This window comes from Misgurnus anguillicaudatus, chromosome 2, assembly GCF_027580225.2.
Source record: "Misgurnus anguillicaudatus chromosome 2, ASM2758022v2, whole genome shotgun sequence".
Taxonomy (NCBI): domain Eukaryota; kingdom Metazoa; phylum Chordata; class Actinopteri; order Cypriniformes; family Cobitidae; genus Misgurnus; species Misgurnus anguillicaudatus.
Window position 1 is genome coordinate 33,042,413 of NC_073338.2, and position 25,150 is coordinate 33,067,562.

At 36.7% G+C, this 25,150-nt stretch overlaps 2 protein-coding genes and 1 long non-coding RNA gene across 4 annotated transcripts; 2 read left to right on the forward strand and 1 right to left on the reverse strand.

The window, feature by feature from the left end:
* Positions 1 to 950: 950 nt before the first annotated feature.
* Positions 951 to 10,198, forward strand: ptchd3b (patched domain containing 3b). Its single transcript, XM_055203944.2, has 4 exons — positions 951 to 2,269; positions 2,417 to 2,538; positions 8,264 to 8,409; positions 8,510 to 10,198. Exons 1-4 carry the CDS (start codon positions 1,565 to 1,567, stop codon positions 10,027 to 10,029), a joined length of 2,493 nt encoding a protein of 830 aa, XP_055059919.2. The 5' UTR covers positions 951 to 1,564; the 3' UTR covers positions 10,030 to 10,198.
* Positions 3,134 to 5,989, forward strand: LOC129431902 (uncharacterized). Its single transcript, XR_012357810.1, has 6 exons — positions 3,134 to 3,716; positions 3,928 to 3,948; positions 4,178 to 4,244; positions 4,425 to 4,494; positions 4,833 to 4,902; positions 5,775 to 5,989. It is a non-coding gene; the product is annotated as an uncharacterized lncRNA (long non-coding RNA).
* A 3,309-nt stretch (positions 10,199 to 13,507) lies between the features above and the next one.
* yme1l1b (YME1-like 1b) lies at positions 13,508 to 24,384 on the reverse strand. 2 transcript variants are annotated; one of them, XR_012357813.1, is made up of 19 exons: positions 24,212 to 24,384; positions 23,711 to 23,836; positions 23,422 to 23,599; positions 23,102 to 23,194; positions 22,884 to 22,993; positions 21,191 to 21,341; positions 20,982 to 21,065; positions 20,632 to 20,805; positions 20,245 to 20,402; positions 19,917 to 20,044; positions 19,749 to 19,811; positions 18,496 to 18,608; positions 18,226 to 18,381; positions 17,967 to 18,118; positions 17,252 to 17,378; positions 15,419 to 15,492; positions 15,107 to 15,219; positions 14,943 to 15,029; positions 14,731 to 14,747 (listed from the first exon to the last, which is right to left on the reverse strand). XR_012357813.1 is itself a non-coding variant. In XM_073853956.1 (18 exons), exons 1-18 carry the CDS (start codon positions 24,242 to 24,244, stop codon positions 14,604 to 14,606), a joined length of 2,151 nt encoding a protein of 716 aa, XP_073710057.1. In that variant the 5' UTR covers positions 24,245 to 24,383; the 3' UTR covers positions 13,508 to 14,603. The 2 variants fall into 2 exon arrangements, 1 of the variants encoding a protein (XP_073710057.1); XM_073853956.1 differs by lacking the exon at positions 15,107 to 15,219 and having other exon boundaries at positions 13,508 to 14,747; positions 24,212 to 24,383.
* Between the last annotated feature and the right edge of the window lie 766 nt (positions 24,385 to 25,150).

Sequence of the window (25,150 nt, forward strand, 5' to 3'; positions counted from 1 at the left end):
CAGTTTAGTAATGTAAGTGGATAGTGGATTGCAGAATTATTTTCAGGTTTGTTTCAGTGGTTAGTTCTGGGGGTTGGGCCCTCCATGGTGAGGGGTTTCACTGTTTGGGTGTCTGGGAACCTAGCTGTTATACCTGTAAATAGAAATATGAAGAAATAGAATAAAAACCTTACAAAAATAAAAATAAACTTGATCTATGAGGAAATCCAGTCATCCAGATTCTGATAATACGGAGCCCCCAAGGGGACATGGAGAAAAAAATTGAATAAAGTTTAGTTTCGCGCGCACCCGCGAAACCATTGAGCGCGCACGTGAAACTATCAGGCGTGCACGTGAAAGCGAAAGTTTCATGTGAGCGTGCCATAGTTTTATGTGCGTGCGCGAAACTAAACTTACTAAAATTTCTGCACATGTTTCCCTTGAACACATGAAAGTTTCATGCGAGCACGCGAAAGTTTCACGTGAGCACGCAAAAGTTTCACGTGAGCACGCAATAGTTTCACGTGAGCACGCGATAGTTTCATGTGCGTGCACGAAACTAAACTTAAAAAAAAATTCTGCATGTTTCACTTGAACACATGAAAGTTTCACGTGAGCACGTGAAAGTTTCACGTGAGCATGCGAAACTAAACTTTAAAAAAATTCTGCACATGAATGTTTCGCGTGAGCACATGAAAGTTTCGCGTGAGCATCAAAAGTTTCAAGTGAGCACGCGAAAGTTTCACGTAAGCACGCGAAAGTATTATGTGAGCACGCGAAAGTTTCACGTGAGCACGCGAAAGTTTCACGTGAGCACGCGAAAGTTTCACGTGAGCATGCGAAAGTTTCATGTGCGTGCGTGAAACTAAACTTTTAAAAAAATTCTGCACATGAATGTTTCGTGTGAGCACATGAAAGTTTCAAATGAGCACGCGAAAGTTTCACATGAGCACGGGAAAGTTTCTCGTGAGAACATGAAACTAAACTTAGATTTTTTTTACTCCAATGTCACCTCAGGGGCTCGGTATGCTCACAACCTATTAGACATTTTTTAGGGTGTAAGTTCAATATTAAATATTTGTTTTTAAACATTTTTGTAACCAGCACAAAGAAAAACTGTATTTTTCCCTGAAAATACCCTATGCATTTCTAAAGTGTGTTTCATTGCTACTTCAGATGTCTTTTGTTCTTTCATTAGGATAATTGCCTCTATATGCAGGATGTACCTGGATCACTGCTTCAGTAAATTGTTTACTCTAATGAAACCTCTATAGGTTGACTATAGGCTTGAAAGGTAATTCTAGTGGTGATGTATCCCCAATGGTTATCAACATAACAAAGACCTAAGATCTGAAGAGATCCTTTGTGTTAGCACTGTGTCCTTTTTGTTCTGCTGTGAGAAGCCAGCAGAAATATGAGCTGATCCTTTGATACTCTTCATTACCTCACATGCAAATGTTGATAAATTACCATAAACTAAAGTACACATGCACTGTCCTATAAGGGCTCTCTGTAGCAGCATTGTTATACAGTGATGGTTAGAAGGCACACAATGTGAAGGTGTTTGTAGATCTTTGCTTTGACCATGGTGTCCTGCGTTACAGACTGCATTGAAAAACCCATACGGATGTGTTTTGAAAGTCTGGGTAAATTTGTAGGGCTTCACCCGTGGTGGTTTGTCACTCTTCCTCTGGTGATGTCTGCAGCTCTCGGAGGAGGATTTTACTTTTTGAAGGACCTGAAATCCAACAACATAGTGGAGCAGTTTACGCCGAAGAATGGACATGCAAAATTGGAGAGGCTTTTCTTTCAAGAAACCTTTCCGCAAAATGATACACAGTTTTCAGTGCTACGACTTAACACCGATGGGGTCTTTGCATCTGTGATATTTTCCTCTCAGACAAATGTACTCAGCGGCGAGACATTGGATGAAATACTGCGCATAGATGGAGATGTTAAAGAATTTGTCGCAAATCAAAGCACATACTCAGATATTTGTGCCACAGTGAACGGAAGGTGTTACTCAAATGCATTGCTTGATGTCTTAGGTTACAAGGCAAGCAATTTTCATTTAGTCAACATAACATTTCCAGTATACTGTCAGTCAGAGATCAACTGTATCCACTTGGGAAATTACATGAGTGAGGTGGATGTGGATGACAATGGAGTTGTTAAAAGTGCCAAAGCACTAAGACTTTTCTATTATTTACAAGAAAACTCGACACTGGGAGACATTTGGCTTCAAGGCTTTATTAACTTGCTCTCCAATGTGACAACATCCCTCACAGAAGTAAGTGTTTTTAGATATTAAATATTTGATATTGGGCAAAATGTAGAACTAAATATTAACACTAAATATTACTTTGTGCATTGTTTGTGCGTGTATTTACAAATATAAAATAAATAGATTTTAAGGATAATTTGTCTCTGTTCTCAGGTTGCCTTTTTTACCTCAATATCAAGACAGCAGGAATTTGAGAAGAGCACTGCATCTGTCACTTATCTTTTTGCAATCACATATTTTCTTGCAATTTCATTTTCAATAATATCTTGCCTAAGGTTTGTATAATGCCTAATGTATTTTTTTTCTAATGTATCCTAGTTCAGCATCAGATTTTTTTAAAAAGCCCTTGAAGACAATTTTTTTCACATATAAGATTAAGGTCTGAACTTAATATAACCATTATTTTTAGAGGATTTAAAACATACACTGTTAACGATTTCTGTAAATTACACTGTATTTTACTGTAATATGAACTGTATTTTACCGTAGGGCATGTTATACAGTATGTTGCTGTATTTTGATGTTGCATTGTGGGAAATGTAATCTTTGTGCCAGTAAAATACTGTATTTTCTATTTACTGTAAAATTTACAGTTAATTAAAAATACTGTATTTTAATAGCAGGTGGTGCTAATTTGTTTTTTGGGGATTAACTCTCTGATTGAGCTATCTTATACAAATAATGTAATATTATTGTATTTATATATTGACTTTAAATGTAAAGTAAAATTCAGAAGACTTAAACAAAGTCCTAAAAACAATCAAACAACTAAATTAGTGCAAGTAGAGCTGATTTATTTATCAAAACACAATATAATCATATTCATTAAAGTATTTTGTATATTCGAATTAATTTATAAATGTAAGTGTTTAAAAATTAGAGATAGGTTTTGCCGGTTGTTGATGAGTGATGAATACCAGCTGTGAATTTTCTCAACGCGTGTAAGCAGCCACGACACAGGAAACCGAAATAGTGTTCCAATATAAAGTGAGGGTCCTTGACAGTGGCCGAACCCGCATACTACACGATATAATGATTCCCCACCTCGGGAGCTATAGGGAACGAATTGAGACGCAGCCCTGGATGTAATCACGTCTGTGCTGATCACGTGCCTGTACACAAACCCGCAGCTCACTTGCAAAAGATTATCCGGTTATTTATTACACGTAAAGTAAACGTTTTTAATGTTATCATGAATCAATGTTATAGTTTTGTATGTCACATTATTTTTTGAGAAGAGTCATGACTCAACGCGGACCTTACACGCTGTTAATTTGTGTGTGCGTATGGCGGTACAGTGCGCTGTTTTGCACTCTATGACCAGCCATCAGTAAATCGAAATACAGTAAAAAAAAAAATGAGCGCGAAACCCTGACACTTTACAGAAAGGCACGGATATCCCTCGCCCGAAGAAAAAAAGAACACAGGACAATGGTTGCAAGTTAAACAGCTGGTAAGTAAAATGAGTAATCCTGTGATTTCTTAACATATTTAATTTTTTATTTGGTTAAATAATTTGAAACAACACGCAGTTAACGGTAATTTACCTCACACGTTAGGACTGTTGTGACTAGATAGGGAAAGCGCTTTGTGGTGAAAACTCTTTGTAAGACTCAACAACACTTTCGGTGCACGTTATCATATATATTTATTTTCCTTTTTAGAACATTTCACCATCTGCAAAGGTAAGTAATCTTGTGATTTCTTACCATATTTAATATTTTTGGTTTAGTTCATTAATTTGAAACACTTTTTTTAAACACTTAACAACACGCAGTTGACGGTAATTTACCTCACACGACTGTTGTGAACAAAATAGTTAGAGAGCTTTGAGGTAGAAACTCGTTTAAGACTGAACAAAACGCAACTTTCTGTGCAAGTAATCATATTTAATTATTTTCTTCCCCTTTTTAGAACATTTCACCATCGACATATCAACATAAACGGTCCTCTTTTTCGAGTTTGACTGCGTTTGGTACAGGTGAGTGTTCATCTGAAATGCTAGGCGACAAACCTAGCTTTTAACGCTATTTTGAAGTCAGTCTCTCAGTTTCTCTCTAACATTATGTAAGGAATAATTGACAATGGGTCGTTGAATTAAAGTGATATAAGAAAAAGTGTGTGTGTGTGTGTGCGTGTGTGTGCGTGCGTGCGTGTGCAGGTCACAACAACAACGGCAGATGTAGAGACCACACTTTCCCTTGCTTCCACTCCACGGCTGATCATGCTTGGTAAGATTCTTTAACACATACTTTGGGAACATTAAAAAGATTAAAGGGATAGTTGGGCCAAAAAAATGATATTAATCCCATGATTTACTTACCCCCAAGCTGTCCGAGATGCATATGTCCATCGTTTTTCAGACAAACACATTTTCAGATATTTAAGAAAATGTTTTAGATCTATCAGTTAATTAAATGTGAAGTTACAGGGTCCACGTCCACGTCGTTGAATTAAATTGATATAACTGCCAGTAAGAAAAAGTGTGTGTGTGTGTGTGTGTGTGTGTGTGTGTGTGTGTGTGTGTGTGTGTGTGTGTGTGTGCGCGCGCGCGCGCGCGCGTGTGCAGGTCACAACAACAACGGCAGATGTAGAGACCACGCTTTCCCTTGCTTCCATTCCACGGCTGATCATGCTTGGTAAGATTCTTTAACACATACTTTGGGAACATTAAAAAGATTAAAGGGATAGTTGGGCCAAAAAATGATATTAATCCCATGATTTACTTACCCCCAAGCTGTCCGAGATGCATATGTCCATCGTTTTTCAGACAAACACATTTTCAGATATTTTAGAATATGTTTTAGAACTTTCAGTTAATTAAATGTGAAGTTACGGGGTCCACGTCCTTCAAGTCCAAAAAATGTGCGTCCATCCTTCACAAAATAAATCCAAGTGGCTCCAGGATGATAAGCAAAGGTCTTCTGAGGGTAATTTGTGTGGTGCTGTTGGGATTAATATCATTTTTTGGCCGAACTATCCCTTTAATGCTTTGTTAATGTTAGGCATTATGCTTAAATTTTGGCATTCTTCTTGAGTTTTGAATATCAAGAGTAATGAAATGATGATTGGCCTTTTTAGGTACCCCCCCCCCCCCAAATTGTATTCTGTACTCATTTACTTATTCTTGTGTTGTTCTTAACCTGCATGAGTTAAATTTCTTGAGCGAAGATAATATTTTGATAAATGATGGTAATCTAATAGTTGACAATACCCCTTGACCTCCACAGTATTTGTTTTTCTTACTATGGAAGTCAGTGGGTACCATCAACTGTGCTTACCATCAATTATTAAAATATCTTCTTTTGTGTACTAATAAATACAACAGAATCAACTCCTACAGGCTTAGAACAATACAAGGGTAAGTAAATGATGACAGAATTTTGGGGACATATCAACTATCACTTTAAAATGATAGATTTCAAATTATTGAGAAAAGCTCTAACATCTAAATATTGTTACTTACACCAAAATCAAATAACAAACGCTATTATTAAATAATTATTTTCAGAGGATCCAGATCTACAAAACAAAAAATGGATGCTGCCGATTGAAGGCTAAGTCCGCTTTCCTGCGATTGACCTACCATTTCTTCAGCATTTGCTGTTCACTTTGGTTGCTACTACGTGCTCAACATCGAGTACCAAGTGGAAGCAGCCACTACTTTGGAGTTTATTCAGAGGTAAGTACATCTTTCGGTATGCTATAACATTTGGTAAATATTGAAGAAAGTTTTGTTACGTTTTTTTTTTTTTTATTATTCTTATAGACGGTTTCATCGGACGCACATGACACACGTCTGGATCCGAACCTTACTTCCGGTTTCGCTTTTTTAATGGTCTGACTAGTTGGTAAACTGATTTCTTGAACAAAAGCCTCGTCGAAAATAACAAATGTTTTGGTTTCCGAGCTAATCTATGTGTTGTTTTTTTGCTTGTTATATAAATAAAATGCGTTTAAAGAACTTTGTTGTTTTTTATTCTTAGCGGAGTTTATCGGAAGTTCATGCGGACCGCGACAGCCGCTTGTTTATGTTGTTCCTGATGAAACCGTCTATAGTTATAACTGAATTTGTACTAGTATTATTTGATAATACTGTGAAATGAAACAGTGAGTAAATGTAACATTGGCTTTGAAAAAGCTGTTGCTGCAAGAAATTACAATTTACTCAGAATAATATTTTGAATGTATAAGTTTTTGACATTGCTTATGACTACATTTGAATGTATTGTTCATGAATTGATGCTGTGATATGTGTGTGTAAATGTTTTGTGTGTTACAGGATAAAAGATTTTATTTTACTCAGGAAAGTATTTTGTATTTGAACATTGTTATTATGACTGAGTTAGTTCATGACTTGATTTAAAATTCTGTAATATGATATCTATGAGTAAATGTTATTGCAGGTTTAAGAAAAACAGTTTGTGATGCAAGCTGAAAGTTCAGTGTGCAAAAATATGAAAATCTGATTTCATGTTTTTGAAAAACTAAATTAAATTTTAAAAACATGTTGTCATTGCTTATTTTTGTAATTTACTTAGAGCTGTTTTAACACCTCCATTTAAATTTTGTGCAGTTTTGTAGTAAATAGAAATGGGAAAATCATCCCATTTGAATCACAGGAAATTTTACGGTAAAATACACATTGTAATATATACATTGTAGTATAAAATTATTGTATATTTTACAGTAGAAAATATAAAATACTGTAAATACAGTTACAGCATGTTAAACAATACTGTAAAATGTATACAGTATTTTAAATAGTACTGTAAATTTGTATACAGTATTTTAAATAGTACTGTAAAACTGTATACAGTATTTTAAATAGTACTGTAAAACTGTATACGGTATTTTAAATAGTACTGTAAAACGGTATACGGTATTTTAAATAGTACTGTAAAAATGCATACAGTACTTTAAATAGTACTGTAAAATTGTATACAGTATTTTTACTGTATGTTAATTTACAGTAAGTTGCTGGCAACCAGCTGCCAGTAAGTTACTGTAAATTCTACAGGAAATTTTTTACAGTGTATTTCCTATAGAATTATTTACATTGTTCAGATTATCATTATAAAAAATTATCATTACCGCAACATGATATTACATTAAATATATGCATTTAAAAACTCATGTTTCGGTAATGATAACTAAAAAGTCTAGGTACTATGACAAACAAAATTTCAACTTTTATCTGGAGAGATAAAATAAGAACTGCTTACCTGGCAGCCATCTTGAGTGTCAAAGCCAGTTATGTCCCTTCCAACATTTTTTTTTCAAAATGTTAGTTCCTTGAGGGCTTAAACAATGATTGAAAATTTTTCTTGGACACATTTATATTCCTTATTATTGTCTCTACATTTACCAACGATCACCAAATACCCCATGTTTCTTTATTGTAAATGTTTATAGTATAACATGCACTGAAGCTTTTTATTTTTTTGATTTTTTAATTATAAATATTTCCATGTCAAAGAACCCAAATCCAGTCATGGACACGTTGCGGTAATGAATATTTTCCCCTTAAATGTGGAAAAAACAAAAAAAAATTGGTTTGTATGATGTTATTTGAAATCATGTGCAAAATAGTAGATAGAAAGAGATATAGAAGAGATGTTTGTAACTGTATATACACTGCTTATTTTGATACTCTTACTTTGCATTTACTTTTTTTATCAAAATGTTTCATGACACCTCATAAGTCTAATTGGTAACACTTTATTTTACGGTGTCTTTGATACACATGTTACATAATTATTATAGTAATAACAGTTAATTATGCATAATTACATGCAACTAATCCTAAACCAAACCGTATTCCTAACCCCAACCCTACAGTAAGTACATGTTGTTGATGATTATTACTTGGTACTTAAATATATAATGTAACAGTGACGCCTTAAAGTGTAACCATCTAATTTTGCGAGAATCACCCAAATGTGTTAATATAATTGTTTTGATATTAATAACTAGACATCGCTTGATCTCACCCGACAGGTTCGACAATGTCAGAAGCAAAGTGTGGGTGGCATCTCTTGGAGTTTTTTCAACTGCACAAGCAGTGCTGGCCAGCTTTGGGTTGCTTTTACTCTTGAACGTGCCATTTGTTATTACCGTGGCATCATCTCCATTCCTTATTCTTGGTAAGATTAGCATTTCATTTAAATATGCATTTGGCAGACCCTTATATCCAAAGCTCCTACAGTGCATTCATACATATACTTTTGAATAATGTATTCACAGGGATTGGTATCGATGACATGTTCATCATGATCTCCAGCTGGCAGAGGACCAATGTTCAAGACTCAGTGCCAGAACGCATGGCCTGCACCTACAGAGAAGCGGCCATTTCTATTACCATCACCACCTTGACTGACGTTCTAGCGTTCTACCTTAGCTACAGCAACCCTTTTGGCTCTGTGCAGTCTTTTTGTCTCTACGCCGGGACGGCTGTGTTCTTCTGCTACCTTTTTAACATCACTTTCTTTGGAGCGTGTCTGGCTCTGAATGGTAGAAGGGAGGGGGAAAACCGACATTGGTTAACTTGCATGAAGGTTCCAGAGGAGAGTCAAACAGGACAATCTAAAGCGTACACTGTCTGCTGTGTCGGAGGAGCTTATAACCATACCACAGGAACCGAAGAAGAACATCCAATGATGCTGTTTTTCAGGAAGTACTATGGACCGTTTCTAACCATAATTTGGACTAAAGCATTTGTAATTGTTTTGTACCTCATATACATTGCGATTAGTGTTTATGGATGCCTGAGGCTTAAGGAGGGCATTGACCTCAAGAATCTAGCAGTTGATGAATCATACATCGTCCAGTACTATGAGGCAGAAAAGACATATTTTAAATATTACGGTCCGAATGTGATGTTAGCTGTTAATGGTACATTTCCATATTGGGAGGAGAATGAACGCCACAAACTCGAGTCTTGTTTCGCACAGTTTAAGGAGCTAGATTTTGTCATGAACTTATCAACATCCTGGCTTGATTCTTTTGAGAAGTACGCAAAGCAAAATAGCAAAAATATTAGTTCTGAGGCTGGTTTTAAAACACATCTCGATCAGTTTCTGGACCACCATCCCATGTTCAAACAGGATGTGAACATAACCAATGCTGACATAGCTGCATCACGTGTGTTTCTTCAGACATTCAACATTTCCTCGGAGAAGACCATGCTGAATTTATTACGAGAGACAGCGGAGGACTGCCAGTGGCCATTGGTGGTCTACCATCCAGCATTTATATACTATGATCAGTATACTGTGATCGGTGACACCACCGTACAGACCATCAGTGTAGCAACTGCAGTCATGCTAGTCATTTCTCTTGTGCTAATTCCAAATCCTCTTTGTGCCCTTTGGGTGACTTTTGCTATAGCTTCAGTCATTTTGGGAGTTACGGGGTTCATGGCACTGTTAAATGTTAACCTTGATTCCATCTCCATGATAAACCTGGTCATTAGCATTGGGTTCTCTGTGGACTTCTCTGCTCACATCTCCTACACGTTTGTGTCCAGTAAGAAATCGGATGTGAACGAGAGAGTCGTGGATGCACTGGCGCACTTAGGCTTTCCCATACTCCAAGGTGCTTTGTCGACGATTGTGGGGGTTGTGGTGCTTTCAGCTTCTACAAGCTACATATTCAGAACTCTCTTCACCATTGTGTCTCTGGTGATTATGTTTGGGTTTTTTCACGGTATTGCTTTTATTCCAGTATTTCTCACATTTTCTGGATTTTGCCACAAGTTGTGGTAGCATGATTCAACATTTCCGTGCATTCGAAATACACCAGGGGTCTCATTTATAACACTGTGCGTAGAAACTTTACTTAAAGTCTACGTATGCAGAAAAGCCGAAAATGGCAAACGGCAAAAAATATTAAAGGAATATTCCATTTTCTATAAGGAGGAGTCCAGATGGTTTGCTCACCACCATGTCATCCAGGATGTTGATGTCTTTCTTTGTTCAGTCGAGGGGAAATTATGTTTTTTGGGGAGAACATTGCAGGATTTTTCTCATTTTGATGGACTTTAGTGGACACCAACACTTAAAGGAACAGTATGTAGGATTGTGGCCAAAAACTAGTATTGCAATCACACAACTGGTGGCCAATACACAACATGACAACATAAACATCAGTTGAGGGCTGCAACTCCACTTTTTAAATGACAAAATCCTGGCCAGACCACTGTTGTCAGTGATATAAGTAATTGAAATGAAAATGATTTCTTAATGTCTAGTGACATATCAGGGCCATTTTATGATATAAATTTCTTACATACTGTTCCTTTAACACTTAACACATAACAGTTTTTTTCAACAGAGTTTCAAAGGACTATAAACGATCCCAAACGAGGCATAAGGGTCTTATCTAGCCAAACGATTGTCATTTTTGACAAGAAAAATAAAAAATATGCTCTTTTAAACCACAACTTTTCGTCTACGTCCGGTCCAGCACGACCTCACGTAATTGCGTAATGCCGTGGAAAGGTCACGTGTTACATATATAAAACGTACATTTGCGGACCATTGTAAACAATAAACTGCCACAAAGACATTAATTAGTATCAGTTGACATACAACAACGTAGGAACGGTCCTCTTTCAACGCACTTGTAAACACTGGGGCAGAGTTTCGCGTTCGTCCTCTGTTACCTCTTGACGTCATGACATATTGCGTGGGGTCAGCTGGCGCATCACGACCAGATCTACATGACGAGAAGTTGTGCTTTGGGGGTGTATGTTTGTTGTTTTTCTTGTCAAGGGTGACAGTCGTTTTGCTGGATGGGACCCTTGTGCCTCGTTTGGGATCGTTTGTGGTCCTTTGAAGCTCCGTTGAGAAAAGCTGTTGCGTGTTGAGTTGAGTATTAAATGTTGGTGTCTATTAAAGTCCATTAAAATGAGAAAAATCCTGCAATGTTTTCCTCAAAAAACATAATTTCTTCTCGACTGAACAAAGAAAGACATCAACATTTTGGATGACATGGTGGTGATTAAATTATCTGGATTTTTCTTTAAAGAAAATGGACTATTCCTTTAAGACTTATATAAAAAGCAATGTTCCCTTTATAAATCACAGATCAGCTGCAAGTGTGCATACATGAATCCTCCTCAGATCCCACCCTGCAAGCCCATTCTCCTGTCAAGTTTGTTTTTATAGATTACAACTTTTTGCGTAGGAACTGGCGTACACACATTTCCAGCCCTGTTTAATGCGTACGCTTTAAAAATGAGACCCCAGCTGTTTGTATTATTCTTTGTATGACCCTCAACATACAGTATTGTTCAAAATAATAGCAGTACAATGTGACTAACCAGAATAATCAAGGTTTTTAGTATATTTTTTATTGCTACGTGGCAAACAAGTTACCAGTAGGTTCAGTAGATTCTCAGAAAACAAACAAGACCCAGCATTCATGATATGCACGCTCTTAAGTCTGTGCAATTGGGCAATTAGTTGAAGGGGGTGTGTTCAAAAAAATAGCAGTGTCTACCTTTGACTGTACAAACTCAAAACTATTTTGTACAAACATTTTTTTTTCTGGGATTTAGCAATCCTGTGAATCACTAAACTAATATTTAGTTGTATGACCACAGTTTTTTAAAACTGCTTGACATCTGTGTGGCATGGAGTCAACCAACTTGTGGCACCTCTCAGCTGTTATTCCACTCCATGATTCTTTAACAACATTCCACAATTCATTCACATTTCTTGGTTTTGCTTCAGAAACAGCATTTTTGATATCACCCCACAAGTTCTCAATTGGATTAAGGTCTGGAGATTGGGCTGGCCACTCCATAACATTAATTTTGTTGGTTTGGAACCAAGACTTTACCTGTTTACTAGTGTGTTTTGGGTCATTGTCTTGTTAAAACAACCATTTCAAGGGCATGTCCTCTTCAGCATAGGGCAACATGATCTCTTCAAGTTTTTAACATATGCAAACTGATCCATGATCCCTGGTATGCGATAAATAGACCCAACACCATAGTAGGAGAAACATGCCCATATCATGATGCTTGCACCTCCATGCTTCACTGTCTTCACTGTGTACTGTGGCTTGAATTCAGAGTTTGGGGGTCGTCTCACAAACTGCCTGTGGCCCTTGGACCAAAAAGGAACAATTTTACTCTCATCAGTCCACAAAATGTTCCTCCATTTCTCTTTAGGCCAGTTGATGTGTTCTTTGGCAAATTGTAACCTCTTCTGCACATGCCTTTTTTTTAACAGAGGGACTTTGCGGGGGATTCTTGAAAATAGATTAGCTTCACACAGACGTCTTCTAACTGTCACAGTACTTACAGGTAAATCCACACTGTCTTTGATCATCCTGGAGGTGATCATTGGCTGAGCCTTTGCCATTCTGGTTATTCTTCTATCCATTTTGATGGTTGTCTTCCGTTTTCTTCCACGTCTCTCTGGTTTTGCTCTCCATTTTAAGGCATTGGAGATCATTTTAGCTGAACAGCCTATCATTTTTTGCACCTCTTTATAGGTTTTCCCCTCTCCAATCCACTTTTTAATCAAAGTACGCTGTTCTTCTGAACAATGTCTTGAACGACCCATTTTCCTCAGCTTTCAAATGCATGTTCAACAAGTGTTGGCTTCATCCTTAAATAGGGGCCACCTGATTCACACCTGTTTCTTCACAAAATTGATGACCTCAGTGATTGAATGCCACACTGCTATTTTTTTGAACACAACCCTTTCAACTAATTGCCCAATTGCAGAGCCTTAAGAGCGTGCATATCATGAATGCTGGGTCTCATTTGTTTTCTGAGAATCTACTGAACCTACTGGTAACTTGTTTGCCACGTAGCAATAAAAAATATAATAAAAACCTTGATTATTCTGGTTAGTCACATTGTACTGCTATTATTTTGAACAAGACTGTATAGGCTAGTTGGAACATTCAGTATACATTTGCCCTCACCCAAGTTTTGTTACTATTGGTATTATTTTATATTATGTTTTTGTATGTGTAATTTTTTATCTTTTAGTTTACTGTTGTATTATGTAAAAAGAGAATATTGAACAGCAGGAAAATGCAAAGTAATTTTTTAAATGCTTGTCAAATCTTATTATTTTTTTTTTTAAATGTTGGACTTTAACTCAAGACCAAATTATGTGTAGTTATTAAACAAGTTTGTTTTAATTGATCGTACTGCTTCTCCAATGCAGATGTTGTCACAATACAAATATGAGTTGAAAATACCAATCATAAGAGTCTCACTGTGGTATATATTTCTTTATTTAGTTCAGCCCATTCAATCTTTAATGTGCAACAGCATCAAAAGAAAAAGTATTTCAAAATTACAAACCAGGCAAGACTAAAATCAATCTATACACTTATATACAACAATACAATGTCCCTGTTTAGTTTTATTGATCATAAATAGGTATTGTATACACAACTAAAATAAGCTTGGGTAAAAAGCAAACATACATGGAGTCAAAGTAAACTCATAGATGCAGAGCTATTGTACATGAATAAATAACACATGTATAGAATAAAACTATTTCGTTTTCTTTGAATGGGTTTGGAAAATTGTGCCTATTTTGAAAATTCCTTAAATTGCACATGATGTAGACTTAAATGAGAGCTACAATATATAGCTATCACTTTACTACATTAAAGGCGGGGTCAATGAGGATATCACAATGAAACACTTCAAGCAGAGGATTAGGAATAATCTGTGTTCAAGAATTGGCCTATAATGAGATTCTATAACATGATGTGTGTGTAAAACATGATTAAACACATTTAGTTTGAGACTGAAACTTTGCAAAGGAGTTCGTGTGGCATTTTGAATTATTTTGGGGAAATATTCAGAACAATATGAGGTTTATCTATTGACAGTGGGATTCAGAACCAAATAAATTACAAATATTCCTGTACCTAAGTGCTTTGAAACATTTCATAGTCCCTTACATTTCTCAAAGGCCACCATGAAAGATACTCAGTCCGGCTCAGACAAGGTGAACAGCAGCAGGTTACTAAATTGTGGTAAACTTACAGCCTAAGGATTTATGCAAAATCAGCTTCTGCTTCACTTAAGTGCCACATAAGGCATTACTACAGTCAATGGCACAGTGAAATAGATGCTGAATAATACAATACAGATAACCACATTATTCAGGCTTTGGAAGAAAACAATCCCGGTTCACCTTTTTATGAGTATGTAAAGCAAATATTTAGAAATAATAAAAAGGACACAATTCAATCAATGGGAAATGCAGACCTACCAAGCTCATGGTTGCATATGTACATTTATGTCTTGCAAGGGTCCATTGTTCTCACTCCACTGCCTGACAATCCTGGTGAGCTCTCATCTGCTCTGGATCGCCTTTCCCTCCAAGACCATTCGAATCTCTTTGGCATCCAATGTCTCATACTTTAATAAAGCCTCTGCCAGATTTTTGTGCTCTTTTGCATGAGACTTCAGGAGCACTTTAGCACGCTCGTATGAATCCTAGATAACACAAACACCAAATTACAGTAGGATAACAGTTATGCTTATTAACTAAAGGCAGATAAGAACCGGAATTTATTATAAAAAAACAAATGATTCTACATTGAAGTACATCATTTCATAAATGAGAAAATGTGTGTGATTAAAAAAGGCAATATTGAATGTGTTAGATTAGATTAGAAACTGAAGGTTTACCCTCAGAAGTATCCTGACTTCATGCTCAATGGCTGCCTGTGTTTCTGGGCTCTGTTTGGTGAGGTCAGTGTACGTCATAACACCCAACTATGACAAAACACTCACAAAAATTAGACAATCTGCATGCATATTTTTATAAATACAGACATTTTTGTTTCACAAACCTAGTGAACTGCCTTTCTGTGCACAGACATGCAAGCATTATAGATTACATACAGCATCATAAGCATCATGGATCTCATCAGCAACCGATTTAAACACCCTGCACAGCCAACATCTTGTATTCCAGACACAAACAAATGTATATGCACACAAAAAATACAGACACTGACTGCACTATGTTTTTCAGCACTACATATCATACTTATAATTAATGTTTCTTTTGACATGTATTATTCATTAACAATACATTTAAAGTAAAAAAAAAGAATTGCACACAGCCTGAGTGCGCAGCTATATTTGAAAAAATGACAAACCTTTTCACTCATGCCGAATCTGGTCACCATCATTTTGGCTATTTTTGTAGCGCTGTCAAAATCACTTGATGCACCTACAGACAAATAACAAATCAATATAGAAATAATGAACCCATTCTGACTTATCTACTCTTCCCTCACATATTTAAATAAATGAGTCTGAATGTCTAATTTTGAGCTACAGGGAAAAGAAGGGAAATATGATGATTTCAATCAAACTTGAGGTTTTCATAAAAAAAAACGTACATTAGGACACAGTTTAACGCAGTGTTTCTCAAACCTTTTCAGCCCAAGGACCACTTTTTCTTTCAATTTTTTCCTGAGGACCGCCTAACAGAATCCCACTCTAACACGGCCCCACAAAACGACAAAATAGGAAGAATAAGCTACATTTAAGTTTTCAGTTGACGCTTGATCTTTTCTTTTGACTCGACTTTGGTTTAGCCACCGATCCATTGTTATATTATTAAAACAGAATGGCAAGAACTGAAATCACAGTTTCGCAAGTGCATTAAAAATCTACTTAAATAAGTGATGATTGTATAAACACTTGCCTAGTTTAGGTCATCTTTGGCAGACCACTAGGGTTGGTTGGCAGACCACTAGTGGTCCGCGGACCACACTTTAAGAATTACTGGTCTAAAGATATCAATGCTCCAAATAGTAATTAAACATCTAAAATGATCTTTATTTGTATGTTTACTGACAGGTGTAGCATACCTTCAATTGGAAGCAAAGCACTTTTGCGGCTGATGTTTTGGTTTTAGTTATTAACAGTTATTACAAGAGATAAAGTGATTGATGTTAAAGGATTAGTCCATTTTCTTAAATAAAAAATCCAGATAATTTACTCACCACCATGTCATCCAAAATGCCGATGTCTTTCTCTGTTCAGTCGAGAAGAAACCACGCCTCCTAAGGAAAACCTTCCAGAATTCTTCTCACTTTAATGGACACCAACACGTAATAGTTTTAATGCAGTTTAAAATGGCAGTTTCAAAGGACTCTAAACAATCCAAATGAGGCATAAGGGTCTTATCTAGCGAAACGATTGTCATTTTTGGCAAGAAAAATAAAAAATATGCACTTTTAAACCACAACTTCTCGTCTATCTCTGGTCCTGTGATGCACCAGTGCGACCTCACATAATTGCGCAATGAAGTCGAAAGGTCACGTGTTACATATATGAAACGCACATTTGCGGACCATTTTAAACAATAAATTGACACAAAGACATTAATTAGCATCATTCCACATATAAAAATGTCGGAACAGTCCTCTTTGTCCACACTTGTAAACACTGGGGTGTAGGTTCGCATACATCATCCGTGACCTCTTGATACGATGACGTATTATGTTAGGTCGCGCTGGCGCGTCACAGGACCGGAGATAAGACGAGAAGTTGTGGTTTAAAAGTGCATATTTTTATTTATTTTTTTGTCAAAAATGACCCTTATGCCTCGTTTGGGATCTTTTAGAATCCTTTGAAACTGCAATTTTAAACTGCATTAAAACTGTTACATGTTGGGGTCCATTAAAGTCCATTAAAATGAAAAAAAAAATCCTGGAATGTTTTCCTCAAGAAGCATAATTTCTTCTCGACTAAACAAAGAAAGACATTAACATTTTAGATGACATGGTGGTGAGTAAATTATCTGGATTATTTTTTTAAGAAAATGGACTAATCCTTTAAGAGAGTTATCATGAGCTAATAACTCACAAAAAAGATCACAAACTCAAATTTGCCACATATCGTTTTTCAGCACATTGAATAAGCACTATTATTTTATTGAATGGCATCGCAACAGCAGAGGAAATATTATAGCAACACACCAGTGGTGATATTCTCATTGCCAAAAATGAGCTCCTCAGCCACTCGACCACCCATGCTGACATCCATTTGAGCCAGTAGCTGTGCACGTGTCTCGCTCCAACGGTCATTCTCTGGAAGCATTGACACCTACAGAGAAAAGAACAAAACCGTGTGACTGTCCCATTAAAACTTATTAAAAAAAATTCTAACCTCTATGGCACTCAGAAGTTAAAACCTTTAAACACAAACTAAACAATCACTTAAAGGGACACTCCAAAATCATTGCGCCTCCTGCAGCCATGTTACAGCAGCAAAGTCCTTGATTATTGCGCCAGAATGAGAACATAGTTCTTAGCAATATCTGCCTAGAAAATCGCAACTTTTAATTTTCTGTCGGTCTTAATACACAATGAATCTACAGTAGAGTCAAGTTTAAAATAGGAGAAATATCAAACCCTTTAGTTATTTTTTAGCGCGGAGATCAGCTGAATGGATTCCAAAACGGTAAAAATCAAATGTTTAACTCTAGGGGAGCTGGAAAATGAGTATATTTTCAAAAAAAGTGGAGTGTCCCTTTAAATGGGGTTCTGCAATACATTGAATATTCTCGTGATATTTCTTCAAGGTAAAAAATTCATTATTTGCAGCAACTTCGCATTCAATTAAAAGGTGGTTAAATATTTGAATTTGATATGTTGCTTTAAAAAAATTTAAATAACAACTAGAGTTACTCACATGACCTAAAGTGGGCCCTCTTGGCATAATAGTGGCTTTATTTATAGGCATGGCGCCTTTGGTGTAGTATGCAATAATGGCATGTCCTGACTCATGGTACGCTGTGATCTCTTTGTTCTTCTCATCGATCTCTGCACTCTTGCGCTCTGGACCTGAGAATAGAGAAAATAAAAAACGTATTTATCTTACACTTCATAGTAACTGAGGTTCTATCCCAAACTCAATTCATGCATGCTAACTAGGAAAGAAACTTTTTGACCCATCAGTATTTTGTCTTTGGCAAACTCCAGCTCCTTCATGGTCACCATGTCTTTACCATCCACAGCTGCCTTCAGCGCGGCCTGATTAACAAGATTCTCCAGGTCAGCACCAGAAAACCCTACTGTTCCTCGCGCAATGACTTCAGCCTCCACAGCTAGACAAAAAAAGAATTGCAGTTTTTTGAGGGTATGCATGACTTTATTTTTCACAAAAAGAATGCAGTAGGTACACTTAAATGCCACATTGGCTAGTACTGGGCAACACAAACCTGAGTCTACTTTAATTTTCTTGAGGTACCACTTGAGAATTTCAGTGCGGCCTTTCACATCCGGTCTGGGGACGGTGACCTGCATATCAAAGCGGCCTGGCCGAATAAGAGCGCTGAAAAACAAGATAATATTTAGATATTCTTCTCACAGGCTTGTATTTTTTACAGATTAACAGAATAAAGTTGATTTATTTGATAAATGTGGTGGGTCTTCACTTACGGGCAGACATCTAAAAACCATTTTGTTACCCTTCTCTATTGGACACTTTTGCTCCCAGAACAGCCTCATGGCGTTCCAAACTCGTAAGGCCTCTGTTCATCTTTGGAACACAGTTTAAGATGTTTTAGATTTAGTCTGAGAGCTTTCTGACCCTCCATTGAAAATCTAGTAACGGTATACTGTCCATGTCCAGAAAGGTAATAAAAACATTATCAAAGTAGTCCATGTGACATCAGTGGGTCAGTTAGAATGTGTAGAAGCATCCAAAATACATTTTGGTCCAAAATAACAAAAATTACAACTTTATTCAGCATTGTCTTCTTTTCCGTGTCTGTTGTGAAGCGCATGCGCGAGATTAAAGTCACGTGACTGCAGTGACGCCGCTGACGTGTTATGTGCAGCTGTTTTTTTTTTTGTGTGCCCAGGCTTCGTTTACAGTCTGAGGAAGATGCACGCTGTACGTTTGACAAAAAAAACTGCCCAACCTTGTCCGGGTCAATGCAGTCCCGTGAATTTAGTCTCACGCTTGCGCTTCACAACAGAAGCGTAAGAGAAGACAAAATACTGAATGAAGTCGTAATTTTTGATATTTTTGGCCCAAAATGTATTTTCGATGCTTCAACACATTCTATCTGACCCACTGATGTCACATGGACTACTTTGAGGATGTTTTATTACCTTTCTGGACATGGACAGCACACCGCACGTAGATCTTCAATGGAGGGTCAGAAAGCTCCCGGACCAAATCCAAAACATCCCAAACTGTGCTCCGCAGATGAACGGCGGTCCCACAAATCTGGAACGACATGAGGGTGATTCACCAATGACATTACTTTCATTTTTGGGTGAACTATCCCCCTAATGATGGCTTACCACTAACAGCATTTCCACAGTGGCACTAAAACATCTGTTTTGTTATGCTACATTCATGCCACTAGGTGTCAGTAACTCCCAAACAAGGACAAAAAAGAAATGACTGAGTGCACCTTTAAAAATCCTTCACACAAGAAACATTTTAAAGAAATCTACTTACTTATCCAAAGCTTCGGGAAAGTTTGTTGCACCAATTATGATGACACCTTCATTAGGCTTAAACCTGCAGATGTTAAACACTCAGTTAGTAGATGTAACACTTAGTTAAAAAATATCACACAACAACTTCTCAGTGCAGTTGCAAGTTGCACTCTGTAGTGTGACTTACCCATCCATCTCAGCTAGAAGCTGGTTAATAGTCTGTCGAGAATAGGGGTGCATGGGAGACTCAATCCTCTTGCCTCCAACACTATCCAGCTCATCAATGAAGATGACACAAGGAGCATTACTTTTAGCCTCTCCTAGAGGTGGAAGACATCAGAATCACTTTTGGCTCAACCTTATCAAAAAATTTACGCAAATCTCATAGGTGACCTATTATGATCTCAAAAAGGTAAATTGTCACCAACAGGTGAGGAGTTTGCACCTCTGATCACTGCACTATGACGCAAGAGAGAAGCACATCAGATTTGACAGCACAGGGAAGTCTGGGGATACTCTCTGAAAAGGTTTCTGATCCGACTGGCACCGACTCCAACAAACATCTCATCGAACTCAGAGCCAGACGCATAGTAGAAGGGCACATCTGCCTCACCTGCCACAGCACGGGCCAGCAGTGTCTTTCCTGTACCCGGAGGCCCAACCAACAAAATACCTAAAGAAAAAAAAATCAAATTGCAATTATCAATTTATCAACAATACGTGTGGATGTATTAGAAATGTTACCTCTATACTCACATCACAAAATTGAAAAACTAAGGTAGGTGTTTACGTTATTTAGTGTTTTCACTTGAAAGCCTCAAATGGTGCTGATAGCAACAAACGCATCTTAAAATTGTATTGATTTTAAGAGGCAAATCTTTAGACAAAAGTTGAAATCTTGCCTTTTGGAAGCTTTCCACCTAAAACGGTAAACTTCTGTGGGTTCCGGAGAAACTCCACCACCTCCTGAAGCTCATTCTTGGCCTCCTCCGCACCCTTCACATGCTCAAAAGTGACGTTCTTCATCTGAACCGGGTCCACTGCCGAGTCCAGGCCTGATGTGGTTCGGAATCGCACTGTCGGAACGGTTACAGTACAATTCACACTCCAAACACACCGCACACACAGAGCACTACACATCATACTTAAAAAGCACACAGGTCCTAACACAAATGAGAGAACTGATAATGTCATCAATTAACAGTTTAAGATCATGCAAACAGGCATGCAGATGCATTTATGGAAATCCTACCTGACAAGAAAGGTGTTTTTGAGAGCCCATAAAGGCCGACCAGCAAGAGCACCAACAGAATCAGTCGCGTCCTCCTCAATGATTCTTTTGCAGGCAAATAAATAAATAAATTTTCAAAAATACACAAAAAACAGCAGTACAGAAGACACTAAACAATAAGGACATAACTCATCCTACAAAATAGTTTTTGTTGTTAATTTAATACTTGCCTTGTGTTCTCTGTGTTAGGGCCTGAGCTTTAAGGAAACCTTCTGCAAAACCAGTTTTAAAAGCATCATGTTGACCTTCAGGAATGTTTTTGTTTTTAAGGAGCTTGTCTAAAGTTTCAACATCTGGCCCTTTGTCTCGTGTGAGGAAGCCCTAAAGGCACAAATGATCAAATAAACTTCACTTAATACACAATACACAAAAGTACACTTTGGAATACATTCATATGAATTACATATTATTTAGTTTGTAAAAAATGAGTGGAAATACTTTTTTTATTTTTGGGTGCACCATTTCTTTAAGCTTACAACAATTAGAGAAAATGCATATTAATGGTGGACAACATATAGCAGCAGATCTGTATTGTAAAATAAGCCCCAAAAGCCTGATAAGGACACTGGGTCTCATTCATTTAGCATGTGTACGCACAAATTTGTGCGCGAGATGTGCGTACGGATGTTTTCACAAACAAATCGTAATTCAACAAAAATTTTCATATCAAAATGTACGCAAAAATTCAAGAAAACCTAAAACCACTCTTACTTACGCAATAATCACGTACGCTATAACTAATACTAGGCTACAATGTTTATATATCAAATTTACATGATTATATTTTCTGTAGTAGTTTTTTTATTACAGAAGGTGTACTTTTAGGCATTATTTTATTAATACTTTATTTTAAATAATTTTAGTCAATTAAATTATGATTTAATTAGTTAATGTACATTGTATGTTAATTTTTTTTTACGCCACTGGTCCTGAGTACATATTTCGTTCTCATGTGTCAACATGTACAGAATGATAATAAAAATACCTTACCTTACCTGTATTACATATTTTTATACATGATCTGTATTACTATTATTATATACATTATATTATACATTATTATAGTCTACTTATTTTTTCAGCACACAAAGATGATGCGCGTAATGACAAATCTTTCCTTTCCTCACTTTTTAAATCTCTATATGAAAGCGTCTGCTTAATGCCTAATGTAAATGTCATTGTCACGTTTTATTTTAGATACAGATGCGCATCTCTGTCCAATTAATTAATGGCATATTTGTTAACACATCCAATACTTATTTAATGTTAATCCGGTCGGTGGACAGCACTGGCTTACTCCAGCGACAGCAAAACCTCCCAAATAAAAAATGCTAAGTAAAACAGAACTTTACCGATAATAAATATGATCAAGGATTTCTTTTCAAGCTCTTTTGCTTATATGACAAACTGCTCTAAAATTTTCTGTGGACCAGCTTTGCGCAAAGCCCTTATATGGAGCTGGTTTGGACGTGTTTTATGCAAATTACCAACCTTGTGCACACGGCCGCTCATGTAGAACACTCCAAATTCACTAACTAAAAACAAGTATAAGAACAAATTCATGTTGTGCATATGAACGTGTTGTGAATTAAGCGCGAGAAGATCAAGTGTGCGTATAAATACAAAAAACGTACGCAATTATTAATGAATGAGACCCATTGTTGGGGAACCGTTTTATACTACAGTGAAAAGGTTTCTTTTATGATCAATATGCTAATGAACATCTTGTTTACAACTTTAATGCTTGGCAACACCAGACCACTGGATTGTGTGATTGACTAAACAGAATCGACTATTTTAGGGTACACAATAAATTAGTTCAATTAAAATGAAAAGGAACCATTATATTGTTATCTGAGTGACCTTCATAAAAGATGGTGTAAATCCCTCAGGCTCGACTGGACTCTCAAAGCCACCCTGCAGCCGCCTTGTTCTGGACTTTAAAGTTTTAAAGCCTCGGTTTGGGACCAACACTGAAAATAAATAAACAGATTTGAAAAACCGCCAAAATACACCACAGTTTTTATAAGACTATGCCCATAACTGTGTCATAAATGAATAATTAGAGCTGCACACTTTACATGGAAAATATTTTAGGTCTGTACTCAGTGTTTGGAGAGGCGATATGTTCTGTCTAGAAAACACAGAAGTAACACCACCCATCTTTGAAAAACCTGAAGAAAGAGCAAGATAACAACTGGTTAGGTATATAATATAATAAACAGTTTCAGCAGCAACACACATAAACAAACAGATTTTGTGGCCCAAACTTAACTTTCGATAGCAATTCAAATGACCTTAACTCAAATCACAGCTAAAGCATATCAACTACTATACTAGGTATTAATACAGACACTCATCTAAGCCTATTTACAAAGTGTAGTATTATTCTGCGTCTTACCATGTTTGTTGAGAAAGAAGGAATCTGAGGAGAGATGGGAGGTCCTCCAGATATTTGGGACAGTCATCAGTGTTGAAGATTCATGGCAAGTAACACGGGGCAGAAGCCTGTCCACCAGATCATTCAGCTGATCGATCCCTAAATCCGTCACACCTAAATCTTTAAGGTTCCATGATGGCTTCACGGTGCATGACCAAAAATTAAGAGATAAAAAAGGTTTAACTTTGAGACTTAAGAAAGGAAAGTGCTTGTTTCCATAAAACAGCAGGATAATAATGCATGCAGATACCTCTGTGCAGTTCTGTTCTGGTTCAGGTGTGTTGTCTTTGTGCTTGTGATTGGATGATGTACTGCTGCTCACTGAACCCCTCAAAGAGTGCAGGGCATTGATGAGGTGACTTAGCTGGACTGTTACCTTAGGTAGGAATAACACCAAAGATTAAATTAGAATTAAAGTTCTATTTTTGTTTACATAAAATACACGTATTTTAAATTATTGTTGAGATATTGAGATGTTATGATGGTCATCTACGTCAGAACGAAACAATGTAACACACGGTTAACTTATACAGCGGCTTTGCAAACACGCAGCAAAATGGCACTAATTATGGAACGTAAAAATCGCTAATGAAACGCAATGATTGTCCCACTAAAACAGACTACGGCACAACAAGTAATCGTCCAGGTCTTGAGCTTTAACATGTGTGATAGTTAAAATGTGCTAGCTAACCGGCTAGCCACCACGTATATGTTATGAAAGCAAACGGCGAGAACAGATGAAATGGGTTACCTGTGGCTGAAGGCAGGTTGAAAGAGAAAACATTTCCGAATAGGTAATGACAAACTTTTAACGACAACAGTTTACTGATTTAGCATTACATGTAATGCCCTCCACTGGTGTCCTCTTCCGTTCAACTAGCTTCGCTGACACTTCTCAAATTCGTCAACATGACGACATCCGGAATGAAGACAAAATAAAAGACCTTTATTTTATGCCTTTCTCCTCGGTGAGGGGGGGAAATAATTGACAACTATCCATATACACGTCTATATTATGTATATTAAGCAGTGTATTTTAGCAGTATAGTACGGTGAAATGAGACATCGTATCTCCAGGACCATGATGCTACATGGGTGATTCTCACGAAAACTTGGTTTTAAAAATGTCAAGCATGAAAATGTAAAAATTGCTTAAATTTACTTTTTTTCCCACCAGACATTGAAAAAACAAAGTCTGGAGTAAATGGGAACATTAATTTTAAAACTTTTACTTATCATTTAACACTTTATGTAACATAATAAAAAAAAATTGTCCTAAAAAAATCTCATTACCGCAACAGTCAGAAAACATCAACACTGACATATTTTCAAAATGACATGACAAACCCGAAAGAACATAATTTGGAGATTCTGCACATGCATTTAAAATCAAAGTATTAGCTTCTATTAATTAAATTAACATTTAATAAGCATCTGTTGCGGGAATGATAATCAAAATGTCGTGTAAGCATTCTGACAAGACAATATTTCAAATTAACTGTAAAAATGATCTTACCTGGTAGCCATCTTGAAGTAACTGGTCCATGTGCTTGGTCACTCAAAATCAAACTTTATAAAAATTCTGTATGTGTGCTTAAACTGTTCTCAAAAAGTGTTGCGGAGGATGAGAACATCAGGCATGGACACATCATTTTCATAATTTTTCTTCATTATTATTATACATGAATAT